Consider the following 16,877-nt stretch of genomic DNA (forward strand, 5'->3'; position numbering starts at 1 on the left):
CTAGTGCCGTTGACCAGTTGTAGGTTCTTCCGCCTTTTGGGACCATTTCCTGTCCCAAGGACTGACCAGTTGTAGGTTCTTCCGCCTTTTGGGACCATTTCCTGTCCCGAGGACAACAGAGTGTCCTAACCTCCACCCGCTCATCCACCCTCAAGGAGACTGTTGGAACTTGGTAGAGGGGATCTTCTTATACCGGAAGATACTCGGCCCCTTCATTCGTTAGCCGCCTGCATATAACAAAATTGTCATAAACAGTCGTTGCTCCCTCTATACCGTGGGGAGGTGAATGCCAGGATTTCACCGTCATTGAAACTGAGACCATAATGGCGTTTCTCAGTTTCTCTGGATCTTCAGAGAGGTGCTTTAACTCATAGTGAATAAAAAACTAAATATAAACTGCTCGAACACATGTAATGAACCCAAACCACGTGAAAGGTACGAATGCGGAACTGCTGAACTGCGTTCAAGGTCAATGTTTAGCGTTTTAACAGGCACGTCTTCCGTCTGTTGTGTTCAGCTTTCGCCACGTACAAGGCACTCACGCACTGAAACTCTCGATTTATAATTTTTGTTACCGATACATCAATTTCTCTGCTCGGATTTATGAGAATATCGAACTAGCGAGTCTTAAAATACTATATCGATTCTGTACTGTACTCCCAAGTAAATACGCTGCAGAAATGGCGTAACATCTGACATAGCAAAGCGAAACTCGTAGCAATTGTTCACAGTGACCACCCTGGGCTTCCCTGCAGGCTTCACTTCTCCGAATCCAGTTACGACGCATTCGAACCAAGACACCAGTGTTGTTCAGAATATCCTCTGGTGCTTAAAAAATACGTTCATGGAGGTCATCCGAAGTGGTTACTTCAGTTCAGCATACTTTGTGTTTCATGTCCCCCCAGACATAACAATCAGCTGGTATAAGATCTGGAATAAGGACTGGCCAATTGATAGTTCCACATCGTCATGTCTACCATTGAGGAAATGTGTGCACTATCGTGTAAAATCCACGTGGTTCGGCGTAGTCGAAGCGACACATCCTCTGAAAGCTCCAGTAACGTACTGTATCTACAGGAGCAAGATAACATTAACAAAAAGACGTAACCGAGCTCCAACTACACCCATCCAGATATTCATTAGAACCGGTGCTGGAAATTGCCTTGTCTTATTGAATGGGGATGTTCCACAACTCATGGGTGGGATATAGTGGGTTCGAACCCCTCTGTCGGCAGCCCTAAAGATGGCTTTCCGTGGTTGCCATGTTCACACCAGGCAAATGCTGGGGCTGTAACGTCATGAAGACCACGGTCCCATCCTTTCCGAGATTAGCCCTTTCTCGTCCCATAGTCACCATAAGGAAAGCTACACCGATCAAATTTATGCAAGTAAGGTGATTGGTACCGGTCTGAGTGTCTGAGACGGTTGAGGTCCTGACCTTCCGACCTCCAACTTGGCAGGTTCAATCTTGGCTCAGTCTGATGGTATTTGATGGGGCACACATACATCAGCCTCGTGTCGTAGAAATACTGGCACGTAAATAAACTCCTGCGATATTAAATTTCGGCACCTCGGCGTCTCAGAAAACGGTAAAATAGTCAGTGGGACGTAGAGCAAAATAACTCGAATAAAAATACGATTGGTCAAAGAAACAGACCTCCCACAGCATCCATCCAGATATTAATTGAGAGCCGGTGCTAAAGGTTGCCTTGATATACTGAGAGGGGATGTTCCACAGCCCATGAGTGAGTTATGTAGATATTAAACACTCCTTGTGTAAAAATTTATTCACGTGTCACTAATACACTTGACAGAAAATCTGGATTGCGTGCTTGATCAATTAACTAGCGACAGAAATCCGCTCTTAAATCATCACCGAACTTGATAGTAGCAGTCGCTAAAGTTCGACCAGTATCCAGTATTCGGGATATAGTGGCTTCGAAACCCCTCTGTCGGCAGTCTTAAAGATGGTCTTCCGTGGTTTATCATGTTCACACCAGGCAAATGCTGGGGCTGTACCTTAATTAAGACCACGGTTGCTTCCTTCCCGATCCTAGCCCTTAGGTATATCCGTCGCCGTAAGACCTATCTGTGTGGTGGCGACGTACATCAACTTGTGAAACAAAATTGGTAATCAGCTGGTGAAAGACACTGCACCCGTTGAATGTGGTCAGGGTGCATTCGCTCTTCGTGCAGTGTCCTACGTATGGTCCAAGTTGGTATACCAACGGCAAGTGTTATACTAAGCGTACGGCGCCCGGGATCATCGTTTACCATTGTCAGGATGTCTTCTTCCGCGTCTAATAAAATAATGTTGTTTCTATACGTCCCTCTAACTACTCTTACGGTTTTCGGAGACGCCGAGGTGCCGGAATTTAGTCCCGCAGGAGTTCTTTTACCTGCCAGTAGATCTACCGATACGAGGCTAACGTATTTGAGCACCTCCAAATACCACCGGATTGAGCCAGGATAGAACCTGCCAAGTTGGGGTCAGAAGGCCAGCGCCTCAACCGTCTGAGCCACTCAGCCCGGCCCATCCGCGTCTAGGATTACACGTGGCCTTTCAGATCTGCGCTTTTCATAGCATGATATAACACAGCCTATACCACACACATGTTGCACAACAGCAAGTATCGTTGCTGGATTAGGCACCCGTATGTTATAAAACCTTTCCCAATAGGTTCGTTGCGCGCTACCCGTATTCTATTCTGCCTCACGATACACTAGCAGCAAATCATTGTATTCGTGGTTTTCATACACTGGCATTATTCAAATACTACTACAACTGCTACTACCACCACCACCACTACTACTACTACCACTACTACTACGAAGTAACTCGTGAACGTCTACTTCGGACAATAATTCGCCCCTCTGACAGCTGTTATTCATGTGAAAGTCAGGCAGGCCGCTCATACCTCTAGTCCGGTTTCATGTAGGGGGAGGGGACCCATCTAACCACATCCCTGTCGCTAGGAACAGCAGACAACCGAACCGGCACATGACACGTCTAGTGCTTTCTTCGAACTGCTTTCGTTGAATGTTCTCACACAATGTGATTTCATTATTATGGATTCTTGGGAGAACTATTCGCAGTATGCAGAAACACCCCGGACTTCATTACTTATTTTCTTATAATGCACAACATAGCGCAAACACAAAGCCTATAGGACGTCCGATTAGTCTGGTAGACATCCCTAAATACCATAAGGTAAACATTTTTATCGTTAAAGCATGCACATTTTACTATGCGATTTGCGCGTGTTTTAGCTCTCTATTCTAGCTCAGGCCGGTGGTATTTGAAGTTCCTAAAATACGCCCCGCTTCTGGTCGGTAGATTTACAGGCACGTTAAAGAATACCCGCGGGCAAAATTCCAACACCTCGCATCTATAATAATGTTATATGCTTTACGTACTACTAACTACTTTTCCGGTTTTCGGAGTCGCCGAGGTGCCGGAATGTAGTCCCTCAGTAGTTCTTTTACGTGCCAGTTGATCTATTGACAAGAGGCCGACGTATTTGACCACCTTCAAATACCATCGGACTGACCAGGATCGAACGTCCCAAATTGGGGTCAGAAGGTGAGCGCCACCTCGAGTCTCCAATGGGACGTAAACAACATTATTTTTATTATTAGTATTATTATTATCATTTTTATTCTTATTATTATAACTCTATTAGTCTATTACTACTATTATTCAAATAAAAATTAACCGCTACACTCAAACTTCGTAGCTCTTCATCTGTCAGAAAACACTAAAGAAAGTAGTGAACTGACAACAAGTCCGAATTATTAATTTTGAAATTCCGGACATGTCTCTGAGGTTAGTGGAACATGTACTTACAACTGTTTTCCGTCGCGCCGACACAGATAGGTTTTATGGCGTCGATGGGAGAGGAAAGTGTAGGAGTGGGAAGGAAGCGGCCGTTGCCTTAAGTTAGGTATCATCCCGGCATTTGCCTGAAGGAGAAGTGGGAAACTACGGAAAACCACTTCCAGGATGGCTGTGGTGGGAATCGAACCCCCTCTACTCAGTTGCCCTCCCGAGGCTGAGTGGACCCCGTTCCATCCCTCGTACCACTTTTCAAATTTCGTGTTTGGGGGGGAATCGAACCCGAGCTTCCGTGAGTGGCAGCTAATCGCACGAACCACTACACCACAGAGGCTGGCGAACATGTACTTGAACGTCCAAAGTTACAGTTCTATTCCTTTATAGGAAATGCTCGAAATGCCTTCCGTTAGCTCGACGACAAGCTTCCATGCGTTGACACCACAAAGCTCTCACTCGCCTCCACACATCCACTTCAGCTCTCAGAGTTGCGACGGCATCCTAGATTCGTTGTCGTAGAGTTGCTTCATCGGCAATTTCCACTTGGTACACCAAGTCTTTGAGGTGCCCCCAGAAATAAAAGTCTAGTGGATTTAAATCGGGGGAGGGGGAGGGCGATGGCCAGCAGATGGGACCATATCGACCAAACCACCGATTCGGGAAACAGCGATCTAGAAATCGACGAACGTTCATACTGACATGAGGAGGTGCCCCGTCGTGCATGAACCACATCCGCTGACGTATCTGTAGTGGAACGTCGTCCAGAAGCTCTGGTAGAAAAGACTGCAGAAAATGGAGGTAACTAGAGCCAGTTAGTCGTGCAAGCAGTTCCAATGGCCGAAGAAGCTGATCTCCTAATATTCCGGCCCAAACATTTATAGAAAACCTGTGCTGGAAATGACCTTAGTGAATGGCGTGAGGGTTTTCCTCTGCCCATGTATGGTCTTTGTGAAAATTAATGATACCCTCACGAGTAAGATATGCCTCATCTGTAACCAACACATCGGGCGGAAATTCTGCATTACCTTCACATTATTGCAAGAACCAGGTACAGAATACAGCTCTTGGGAGCTTCTTGGAGATGCTGAACGCTCTGGTAGTGGTACGGGTACAATAGCTGCTCACGCAATGTACGGTGAACAGTCCAGTTAGATGTACCTACTTGCCTTGCCAAGCTCCTTATGCTTATTGACGGTCTCTCTTCAACAAGTCGTAAAATTTCTTTTTCCCGACGAAGCTCCGCAGGATCACGATGCGGTCCACGACCCTCGATCCGAGGAAGAAGCGAGCCTGTGTCCCGGAGCCTTTGATGCACAGCGACGAACGTTCGGCTATTGGGAATACGGCGGTTTGGAAATCGTTGTCGGTACAACTCCCTCGCTGCATGAGCCGATTCTCCTGCTGCACCGTAAACGAGGTGAATATCAGCTAATTCTGAAAACGTAAATGTTTCCATTATCTGATCAATTGGATACAGAGATGTTAGGTCTACAACTGTCCCACACCTGGGGGACAGCAAGCGATAACGTGCCAGCAATGACGATGGGGCAGTGGGTGGAGCCTACGTCCAGTGCCGCATTCACTTGTTCACGCGTCACCACTGAATGTGCAACAGCTGCGTCAAACCGTTTCCTCATGTGATTGGTTTACGTAGACTTAACAGTGTGTTGAGGCTAAAAAGGGTACATTTACAGTAAAAATTAAGAATACATTTTGGAATAAATCAGTGGAGCGAAGTCATATGTAATAATAATAATAATAATAATAATAATAATAATAATAATAATAATAATAATAATAATAATAATTGTACCGGCTGGTACACCTCTACGCCGCTCATTTGAATTTTCCGCCTTAATGTACTCCTCTACAAGAGGAACTCTGATCTTTAACTACTGTATCATCTCATAAGTTTTCTCAGAAGATGTCACTACCGTAAATTTTGTGATTATGAAGTTGTCAGTACTGTGTGGAGTTCAACTTGTTTTGTTTTCTATTGATCAAGAAGTGTGGACATTCTCTGATAGATGTCTCTACAAAAAACTATGATCATGCACCCTGGTGCGAAGTTAAGGAACTTTCTGAAGAAATTTAGTATTCATCAATTTTATCTTTACTAAATTTCATTTTTTCACTTGTGGGTTGGCAATATTAATCTTTTCTTTCCGCCAGTTTTGAATTGAGCCAATCCAGAATTTCTGTAATTAAGTTTTGACCAATCGTGTCCTTCTTCTTCGATTTTGATGTGTAACTCTAAGGAACCCAATAAACGACTGTGGGTGTGTCTTAATTATTCTTGAAAGGTCTCGAATCTTCCCCGAGAGTATAAAAACTGCTGATTTTCCTGTCTCTCGGCCACTCGAACAACATCTAGCCTAGGGTATGGAAGTGTAGCAGGAGGCGGGAAGCGCCTCTTTCAGCCGGCAGCAGCTCTTCAACAAGGTAATGGCCGCTTAACATCTTTATTTCTTGCTAGCTCAGCAGTTTAATCCGCGGGGAAGGTCCGAAATCTTTATTACGTAACCTATCTTCAAACATGTAAATTGCCGTCACTCAAACATGTCAATTGCCGTCACTTTTGTAAAACTTCATATATCTTTAACTGAAATGAAATGGCGTATGGCTTTTAGTGCCGGGAGTGTCCGAAGACAAGTTCGGCTCGCCAGGTGCAGGTCTTTCTATTCGACACCCGTAGGTGACCTGCGCGTCGTGATGAGGATTAAATGATGATGAAGACAGCACATACACCCAGCCCCCGTGCCACTGGAATTGACCAATTAAGGTTAAAATCCCCGACCCGGCCGGGAATCGAACCCGGGACCCTCTGAACCGAAGGCCAGTACGCTGACCGTTCATCCAACGAGTCGGACTATCTTTAACTGTAAATCGGGGATAAATCGGGGATAGAGAGTGCTTTATCCTCTCGAGCCATAGTTTGGGAATAGCCCCTGTTTCATCGGCCTAGTGCCTCTTAGGTTTTAAGAAGTTTCATGTGGAAGTGCAGATCCACGCCTCCATTCAGTTTTGCATTTTGGGCCATTAACTTCACCTATTATTTTTCTACTAAGACCATTAGGTTGGGTACAAGATACCCCTGTTTCTTTGTAAGTGTGCCTTGAGGGCAGTGAATAGTAAAGTCCGTTGTGGCCTTTGATATGCTCAGAACATTGAGAGCGGGTCAGCTCTTTCTTGTATTTGGATATGTGCCTCTAGGAGGCTTGACATTACTAGGTGGGAGCAAGTGCTCCATGTAATTAGGGCTTTTCTGCCCTTTGGTAATATGTGGTTGTGAGCCGAGAGCTCAGAAATTGTAAAAATTATGGCTTGTGGCCCAGATTGTTTAATTGTCTCTAAATCATGGCTTTCTTGGTCTTGTACCTGATTTAACTTGTTGTTATTGGTTTAAATCTAAAGTTTTATGTGAAACTTGTTAAGTTTTGCTGTTGTTGAAAATATAACCTTTAATGCAATTTTAATCAATATCTCTGCTTTGTAGTTAGACCCACTTCAGCCCGCACCTTCTTTCACCTCTGCATTCCACGGGTAACCCCGTAACAACAACAACAACAACAATAATAATAATAATAATAATAATAATAATAATAATAATAATAATAATAATAATAATAATAATAATTTGCTAGTTGTTTTACGTCGCACCGACACAGATAGGTCTTATGGCGACGATGGGATAGGAAAGGCCTAGGAGTTGGAAGGAAGCAGCCGGTGCCTTAATTAAAGTACAGTCCCAGCATTTTCCTGGTGTGAAAATGGGAAACCATGGAAAACCATCTTCTGGGCTGCCGACAGTGGGATTCGAACCGACTATCTCCCGGATGCAAGCTCACAGTCGCGCGCCTCTAACCGCACGGCCAACTCGCCCGGTAATAATAATAATAATAATAATAATAATAATAATAATAATAATAATAATAATAATAATAATCTTTTGCTACTTGTTTTACGTCGTACCGACACAGATAGGTCTTATGGCGACGATGGGATAGGAAAGGCCTCGGAGTTGGAAGGAAGCGGCCGTGGGCTTAATTAAGGTACAGCCCCAGCATTTGCCTGGTGTGAAAATTGGGAACCACGGAAAACCATCTTCTGGGCTACCGACAGTGAAATTCGAACCCACTATCTCCCGGATGTAAGCTCTCAGCGCGCGCCTCTAACCTCACGGCCAACCTGCCCGGTAATAATAATAATAATAATAATAATAATAATAATAATAATAATAATAATTTTTTTGCGTGTTGTTTTACGTCGCACCGACACAGATAGGTCTTATGGCGACGATGGGATAGGAAAAGCCTAGGAGTTGGAAGGAAGTGGCCGTGGCCTTAATTAATGTACAGGTGCTGAAATATGCCAGTTTCATGTCTGTAGATTTACTTGCTGTTAAAAAAGTCCTGCGGTACAATATTCCTGGTGTGAAAATGGGAAACCACGGAAAACCATCTTCAGGGCTGCCGACAGTGGAGTTCGAACCCACTATCTCCCGAATGCAAGTTCACAATTGCGCGCCCCTAACCGCACGACCAACTTACTCCAAGCTCTAATGCCGGGCTGAGTAGCTCGGACGATAGAAGGCTGGTCTTCTGATCCCAACTTTGCAGGTTCGATGCAGGCTCATTTGGGTGGTATTTGAAGGTGCTGAAATATGCCAGTTTCATGTCTGTAGATTTACTTGCTGTTAAAAAAGTCATGCGGTATAATATTCCGGGACCTCAGCGTCTCCAAAAACCGTCAAAGTAGTTCTTGGGACGTAAACAATTGCATTATTATTTCGTGCTTGCAAACAAAAAGCACATGTGTCATGGGAAAATAAAGCATTACAGCTTACTGCTGAGTTGCTCAGACGGTAAAAGTAATGGTTTCTTGGTTCCAACTTAGCAGGCTCGATCTTGGCTCAGTCTGATGGTATTCGAAGGTGCTCAAGTACGTCAGCCTTGTGGCAGTAGATTTACTGGCGCGTAGAGGGTCCCGGGTTCGATTCCCGGCCGGGTCGGGGATTTTAACCTTAATTGGTTAATTCCAGTGGCACGGAGGCTGGGTGTATGTGCTGTCTTCATCATCATTTCATCTTCATCACGACGCGCAGGTCACCTACGGGTGTCGAATAGAAAGACCTGCACCTGGCGAGCCGAACTTGTCTTCGGACACTCCCGGCACTAAAAGCCATACGCCATTTCATTTTTTTACTGGCGCGTAAAAAGAACTCCTGCGGGACTAAATTACGGCACCTCAGCTCCTCCAGAAACAGTAAGAGTAGTTATTGGGACGTAAAGCAAATAACATTATTATTATTATTATTATTATTATTATTATTATTATTATTATTATTATTATTATTATTATTAGGTCATTAGGAGCTAAAAGGTAGGGAAGAAAATAGTAAAATATGCGTGGTTTAGGAGGAAACAAGATGAAATGTACTTCACACGTGCCAACATCGCTCGCAGTAGTTAACTACAGAATACTATGCGTAAGACCAGAACCAGGTCTCTTAGCGATGAGTCAGGGGTAACTTCGTATTGTGGTTAGCACTAGAGGACGAAGTGTGGCAAACAAGTTTTGTGTATAAACATCAAACATGCATATCAACAGACACACACACGCAATGAACCCAAACCACTTTCAGTGTAGAATGAAGAACTGCCAAGCTGCGTTCAAGGTCAACATCTAGCGTTTTAACACGCACGTTCAGCTTGCGCCACGTACAGGTCAATCGCACACTGAAACTCTAGATTTATAATTTTAGTTACAGGTACTTCAATTTTTCTGCTCGGATTTAAGTGAATATCGAACTTTCGAGACTCAAAATACTACATCGATTGAGAACTGAACTCCCAACTCAATACGCTGCAGAAATGGTGTAACATCTGACATACCAATGTGAAACTCGTAGCAATTGTTCAAGTGACCATCCTGGGCTACTCTGCAGGCTTCACTTCTCCGTACCGGGCGAGTTGGCCGTGCGGTTAGGAGCGCACAGCTGTGTGCTCGCATCCGGGAGATGGGGGCTTCGAACCCCAATGTCGGCAGCCCTGAAGATGGATTTCCGTGGTTTCCCAAGTTCACACCAGGCATCGCGGTGGCTGTACCTTAATTAAGGCCACGGCCACTTTCTTTCCATTCCTAGGCCTTTCCCGTCCCATTGTCGCTATAAGACCTCTCTGTGTAGGTGCGACGTAAAGCAGCTAACAAAAGAAAATCACTTCTCCGAATCCTGTCTTCCGTAATATCCATTGGAGATCTGGTGGGCCAATTGATGGGTCCATGTCCTCCTATCCACCATTGACCAAATGACTGATCCAAATGATCACGCAGTAAGCTGCTTATATCAGGTGGTGGAGCATCGTGTAAAAACAACATGTTTCTGCGTAGTCGAAACGGCGCGTCCTCTGAAAGCTCTAGTAACGTACCTATGACGAACTCCAGGTAAGATATCCCTATGAACCGTGCAGGTAAGATGATAATAATGTTATTGGTTTACGTCCCACTAATTACTTTTCATGGTTTACGGAGACGCGGAGTTGCGTGAATTTTGTACCACATGAGTTCTTCACGTGCCAGTAAATCTACTGACACAAGGCTGACGTATCTGAGTACCTTCAAATTCTACCGGACTGAGCCAGGATCGAACCTGTCAAGATGGGGTCAGAAGGCTAGTGCCTCAACCGTCTGAGCCACTCAGCCCGGCAAGATGATTGGTGCCGCACTGCGTAAGGTGCTGGCCTTCTGAACCCAACTTGGGAGGCTTGGTCTTGGCTCAGTCCGATGGTATTTGAAGGTGCTCAAATACGCCAGTCTCGTGTCTGTAGATTTATTTGCATTAAAAATACTGCGGTAAAAAATTCTGGTATTTCAGCGTCTCCGAAAACCGTGAAAATTAGTTAGTGGAACGTAAATATATTATTATTATTATTATTATTATTATTATTATTATTAGTAGTAGTAGTAGTAGTAGTAGTAGTAGTAGTAGTAGTAATATTATTATTACGAAAGTTCTAATTAAACGGGTCCATTACAGTCATCATTTTACCTATCGGCACTTACTGTCCAGTAATAAGCCTTCTGTCCGCCTCTGTGGTGTAGTGGTTAGTGTGATTAGCTGCCACCCCCGAAGGCTCGGGTTCGATTTCCAGCTCTGACACGAAATTTGAAAAGTGGTACGAGGGCTGGAACGGGGTCCACTAAGCCTCGGGAGGTCAAATGAGAGAGGTGGTCCGATTCCCACCTCAGCCATCCTGAAAGTGGTTTCCTGTAGTTTCCCACTTCTCCAGGCAAATGCCGGGATGGTATCTAACTTAAAGCCACGGCCGCTTCATTCCCTCTTCCTTGTCTATCCCTTCCAATCTTCCCATCCCCCGCAAGGCCCCTGTTCAGCATAGCAGGTGAGGCCGCCTGGGTGAGGTACTGGTCATTCTCCCCAGTTGTATCCCCGACCCAATGTCTCACGCTCCAGGACACTGCCCTTGAGGTGGTAAAGGTGGGATCCCTTGCTGAGTCCCGTGAAAAACCAACCCTGGATGGTAAATAGATTAGGAAAAAGAAGAATAGGCCTTCTATTACAAATGCCCAGCGGCAATTCCACAGTAGCTCGTTTTCCTTCGAGCAATGTTCATGCATGGATGCAACTACGGTTTTTGAAATTTGTCTCGTTAATAACAATTTCACTGAATACTTATAGCCTTTTCTTTCATTGTCCACCGTCCTTTCATTGACCTAAAAGTTTATGAATAAGAATAGACAACCCGCTTTGTCTATTGTCAGAAATTCATCGTAGACTGTCGCAATAACAGCACAGAAATGTTGCGCCCATTTTTCATTTACTTATTAACTATTTCCTTTCATTTTGTCAGCTTGGATCACTGAGTAATGCCATTGACGTCTTATAAATCACACACAACTACACAACACTTGATTTGCATGCATGTGCTGGTACGGATCTTCGACGTCACTGTAAGGATTCTGTGTAATTTTCACACAGGCTACCCTAGACCGGTTTTCGAGTACAGCAAGTGGTATGGCACGTGAGTCAACCTCTCCTACTTGCCAAGGCTTTAGGGGAAGTGCACAACATGTGTTGGCCTGCGATAAGAAACCGGTTCAACAAGCCCTATACTCTGCTACTGTACTTAAACTACGCGTGGACAGAATGACATCGCCGGCGTATCCTGCTACGGCCGTTCAAAACACATTAGGTCCTGAAATATTTGGCTCAGTTATGGTAAAACTAATAGGACAAGGTAAAAAGTACATAGCATATATTGTGAGATGTATTTTTCTTTGCCGACTAGCTTAATATCTGCACGTATACCCCTAACACTCTGTATAGTTGTAGTATTATCGTTCGCAAGCCATCATCAAATTCAGGTTATTTGTTTTGCTCACTCATTAAGAATATTTATATCGTACCGGTCTATCGCAATCCCATAAAGCCTCGGCGACCACTAATTAATTGGAACGAGGGCTGGGTGTATGTGTCGTCTTCATCGGCATTTCATCCGCATCACGACGCGCCGGTCGCCTACGGGTGTCAAATCAAAAGACCTGCATCTGGCAAGCCTAACTCGTCCTCGGACAATCGCGGTACTAAAAGCCATACGCCATTCGTTTTTTTCTTTCCCTCCCATTTGTTGCCTCTCTTGCTGCAGTTATTGCAGGACGTTCTTACACACTGGAGTGACAGGGAACAAAAACGCCAGAGGTAACTCTTCTACATAATATAGCTCTCGCCAATACACACAAGACGCGTGGCAGTGTACTTAAACAAAGCGGCCTTTTTTTTGGAAAGGACGATTGCAAATTATCTGAACTTTTTAGTTGAACCTTGTTTAGATGCACCCATATATTTTCCAGTCCGTAGGTCATTATTGGGCCGATTTTTAAATGTAATTATTCTATGGCCGTCTTGAGGGACAGGCTGCTTTGGTAGCAGCGTTTAGTCTTTCCCTAACACGGATAGAACACCGATTTCCAGCTGTCTGCAAAGTAATTCCTAAATATTGCACATTATATGTAACAAGTCGTTTCCTTTCCACAGGCCTGAGGATGTCGCCAAGGGAGTACTTCATATGATCCGTTATGCCGCCAATGGAAGTGTGTGGGTGAGTGAAGGAGGTGAACCCGTCTATGAAGTCCGTATTCCACACCGAGAAGAAATGAAGATCAGGAAATGAATTATATCAACAAAAATTGATATAGTCATCTTTACCATTTTCTTCTTCTACGAAAACGATTTAAATGTCCTCACCGGTTCTAAGCAAAATAAAAATCGTCCTTTCCAATGTGTGAGTTCGAAGGGCAAACCAGTGTTTTGAGGTGTCTTATGTTATGTTGGTAACTTCTTCTACCTGTCATTTTATACCCCTAAGTTGGTAATTCATGTAAATGTCAAACAATAAAATATTCTACCTACTAATCGTATATATTTTTTATCACACACTGTAGCATAAGTTGTATGAAAGAAAACTTGTCAGGAATTTCAAGCATTCAAACGGAAGGAAATGAACTACAAAACATCTTTCTGTTTCAAACCTCATTCTTAATTAGTACAGTCTTGTTGTCTTATTTATAATCACGCAAGGACCAGTGTGGACGAGGTTAACGCTTTTCACTCGTTCAGTCCTACTGTTCAAGAGTAAATGTTGTACGTAACTTTTTAGACGCCAGTTTACGAAATTTGAAATGGCCGTAACGTGTTCATGAACTCCTTAGCTATCAGAATTACTGTACATGATTAAATATATCGCTTTTTAGACGTAAATTTGCACCATTTCAAATTACTGCGACGTATTCATGGATACACGGTTAAGTACTTAGCTTTCTAGACGTAAGTTTACAACATGTGAAATGACCTTTATGTGTTCATGGATTCTCTGCTTTCAGATTTGGTGTACAGGCATCGTTAGCGATGGTAGGCCTAGGTCGATGTCAGCTTGTCCTTCCCAATGCGTGAGTTCGAAGGGCAAACCGGTGCTTTGAGGTGTCTTGTGTTGAGGTTTAGGTTTTGAGATTACTTTATCATTCAAGTCACGATATATAGGCTACAATTTCTTTTAAGCAATACAGAATAAACTACAGATCTATACACCTTAATACTCTTGTAGGTTTATATGACTTTCATCGAGCGTAAGTTGTACGGGATCAAAACTTGTCAGGAACTTCAAGCATTCAAACGGAAATAAATTAACCAGGCAACACCTTTACAATAAATATACATTTGAAGAGAACCCAAAGATTTGAATATGGATCCTTTGGTTTCAATATGAAGAATTTCGATATGCTGATCCGGATTTAAGAAATAATTGTTTGTTATAAGGTGTTTGGTGAACTGTGAATCTTTGACCTTAAGTAATTTCCGTGATCTAACATGTGCTTTCGCCCGAATTTTTAAATTTCATCCTGTCCGACCGATGTTAATAGATTTGCACTCCCCACACTGTAATTAATATACACCACTTTTATATTCTTTATTAATGGTATACTTTGTTTCAATCATTTTGCGAAATAATAATTACGTTTAAACACTATAGAATAACACTGCCTTTGTAGAAGAGTTCCTAGTTTTTTCATAAAATAGGCCATAGAATGGTAGAACTGTCAAATGTTTTTCCTCATGATGGAGTTGGAGTGATGAGTACACTGGTTTTGAGTAACTAATTTGTCAATGAAGTCCATCTTTTAGCCTTTGTTCACTGCAATTACTTTAATATACTGAAGATCTTTACCGAAATCTGACTGATTATGGGGTGCAGAAAGAAATATAAATCATGCTATGGAAATAAGCAAATTATTGTATTGGAAGGGATGGCGTTAATTACATAGAATCATTAAATGCGTACAAGTGGCTTTCCTGTTGATGCTGAAGATGTAGATATTTTGAAAGTGATCAATATTTAAATACAAATTATTTGAAATTGCTTCCAATTTCAATAGTAAACTGCAGGAAGGAGTGAAAGAAATTTAGGAACTCTGCTGACGACAAAATATTTCTCTTCAAATTGTCCAAAAAATATTTCATCAAGTAAAGGCGAAAGAGGATTTCCCATGGAGAGACGGTAGCGTCTAAATGTAATAGTTATCTCAAAATTATCCCGATCAAAGGATGTCATCCGTAAAGAATGTAGAAATGGCGTATTCACACTTCGGTGAGTGCAAGTAGGTCTACGTTTGTCAGACAGGTCCGAATTTTAAAATCAGGGTAAAAGGACATATTACTGTTGATCATGGAAATTACATAAGCTCACTAAGTAACAGTTCGCCAAGCACCTTACAACAAACAATAATTTCTTCTGTCCGGATCAACATCTCAAAATTCTTCATATTGAAACCAAGGTTTTCATATTAAATACTTTAAACACACTAACGTGTGTAAACAATAACCAAGAAACATGTATAAATGAATAAATTTCCCTTCGTAACCACTCTGTGATTATTAAATTTTACAGCTCCACCCCTTAGCGTATTTCCGCTACCCGATTTTCCATTGCCACTACGGCCAGTTGCATTGTATGGAGCTGAATGTCGTCCATTTGCCAAAATTTCATAACGCCAACTGCTTGCCATGGAAATGAGAATGCTCCGTTGGACTACGTGTATCTCTTTTATTGACCATGTAAGAAATGACACAATTCGAGAACAAATGGATGCAGCTCCAATTGTTGATGATATGAGAGAAAAACGGCTCCGATTGTTTGGCCATACCCTGAGTTCAGCGCCTGGTATTGTTGCCAAATGTGTCTTCTATTTTGATATTGAAGCTATACGCCCCAGAGGGCGACCGATGCAGCGTTGGCAAGACACAATAAATGGTGGTGACTTAAAAATCGTCAACCTACTGCCTGCCGACGCACGAGACCGGAAAAAGTGGCGTTCAGTGTCCAAGAAAGCGGACCCTTCACCAGCGGGACAAAGCTAGGAAGAAGCATAAGAAAAAGAAGACGAAGAAGAACCTTATGTTGACATAAAACCTTCACGCTGCAAAGGTCTCTTTACATTTTTAATGTAATGCCTTCTGATATCTTAATGTACCTTAGTTTGTAAGAGTAGATACATGGAGTATGTACTGCACCCGTCACCCTGCCTCCTTAAGTGCTCCTGTTGAGCTCAGGGACCTGCTCAGCTCTTGCTAAGGAGGGGATTCTAAACTTATAAACATAAGGACAGGAGATGGTTAGCAGCTAACGTATTACGAATGAGAAGTCACATACATACATACATGCATACATACATACATATATACATACATACATACATACATACATACATACATACATACATACATACATACATACATACGTACATACATACATACATACTGAGCCCTGACAGCACTCCCTGTGACCATTTTGCACATCTCAATTCTGAATCGCAGTGTTGGGTTACGCCACGGCAAAGCAAAACGGTTGGTAATCCGTGAAGCCTCCACTCTAGGGACGTGCAAGTTTGACGAGTTGGGTCACAGTTTTATATAGTGGACTGGTATCAGTATAGTTTAAACAAAGAAAATAATCATCATTTCCTACCGAAAATTAAGTAATTATTCCGCAGCGGAATGTCAAGAGATTTAAGATATTGGCATATTCATCAAAATACATTGATCATTATTTCATTTCATCCTAAATTAAATAACTATCCTAGTATTCCTACACTACATCAAATGAGAACTCTGAGAAATGTTTCATTTATGGAAGGATTTTCCGTTTAATGACTACTAAATGACTTCGAATAACAGCTACATAATGAACAAATTAACAGCAACACAAACGGATATAGGAGAAAAAAATGAATGTTACGTTAATTCGAAATAAATACCTAACTTCTTGCTCTTGTTACAAAAGGAATTACAACATCGTCAATCAAGAAAAATCAAAAACGAAAGAGACAAAGTGTCTCACTGCTGAAGGCTTACAGTGAAAGATCTATCATCCATCACACATTTTAAAATAAATAACTGGGAATTGCTGAATCATCCACGTCGAAGTGCTGTTCCTACTTAAATATGTCATAGTATTCCGTCATTCTCATTTAAATC

The 16,877-nt window shown here is 42.7% G+C and overlaps 1 protein-coding gene across 2 annotated transcripts in view; it reads left to right on the forward strand.

The window, feature by feature from the left end:
• The window catches only part of LOC137496882 (15-hydroxyprostaglandin dehydrogenase [NAD(+)]-like), a 98,294-nt gene extending 85,032 nt beyond the window's left edge, over positions 1–13,262 (forward strand). For both annotated transcript variants that reach the window (XM_067147520.2, XM_068227638.1), the window contains one exon: positions 12,885–13,262. In XM_067147520.2, coding sequence (XP_067003621.2) covers positions 12,885–13,020 — 136 coding nt within the window. In that variant the 3' untranslated portion in view covers positions 13,021–13,262. The remainder of the gene's footprint in view (positions 1–12,884) is intronic.
• Positions 13,263–16,877: the final 3,615 nt, after the last annotated feature.

Source organism: Anabrus simplex, chromosome 5 (assembly GCF_040414725.1).
Source record: "Anabrus simplex isolate iqAnaSimp1 chromosome 5, ASM4041472v1, whole genome shotgun sequence".
NCBI classification, from domain to species: Eukaryota; Metazoa; Arthropoda; class Insecta; order Orthoptera; family Tettigoniidae; genus Anabrus; species Anabrus simplex.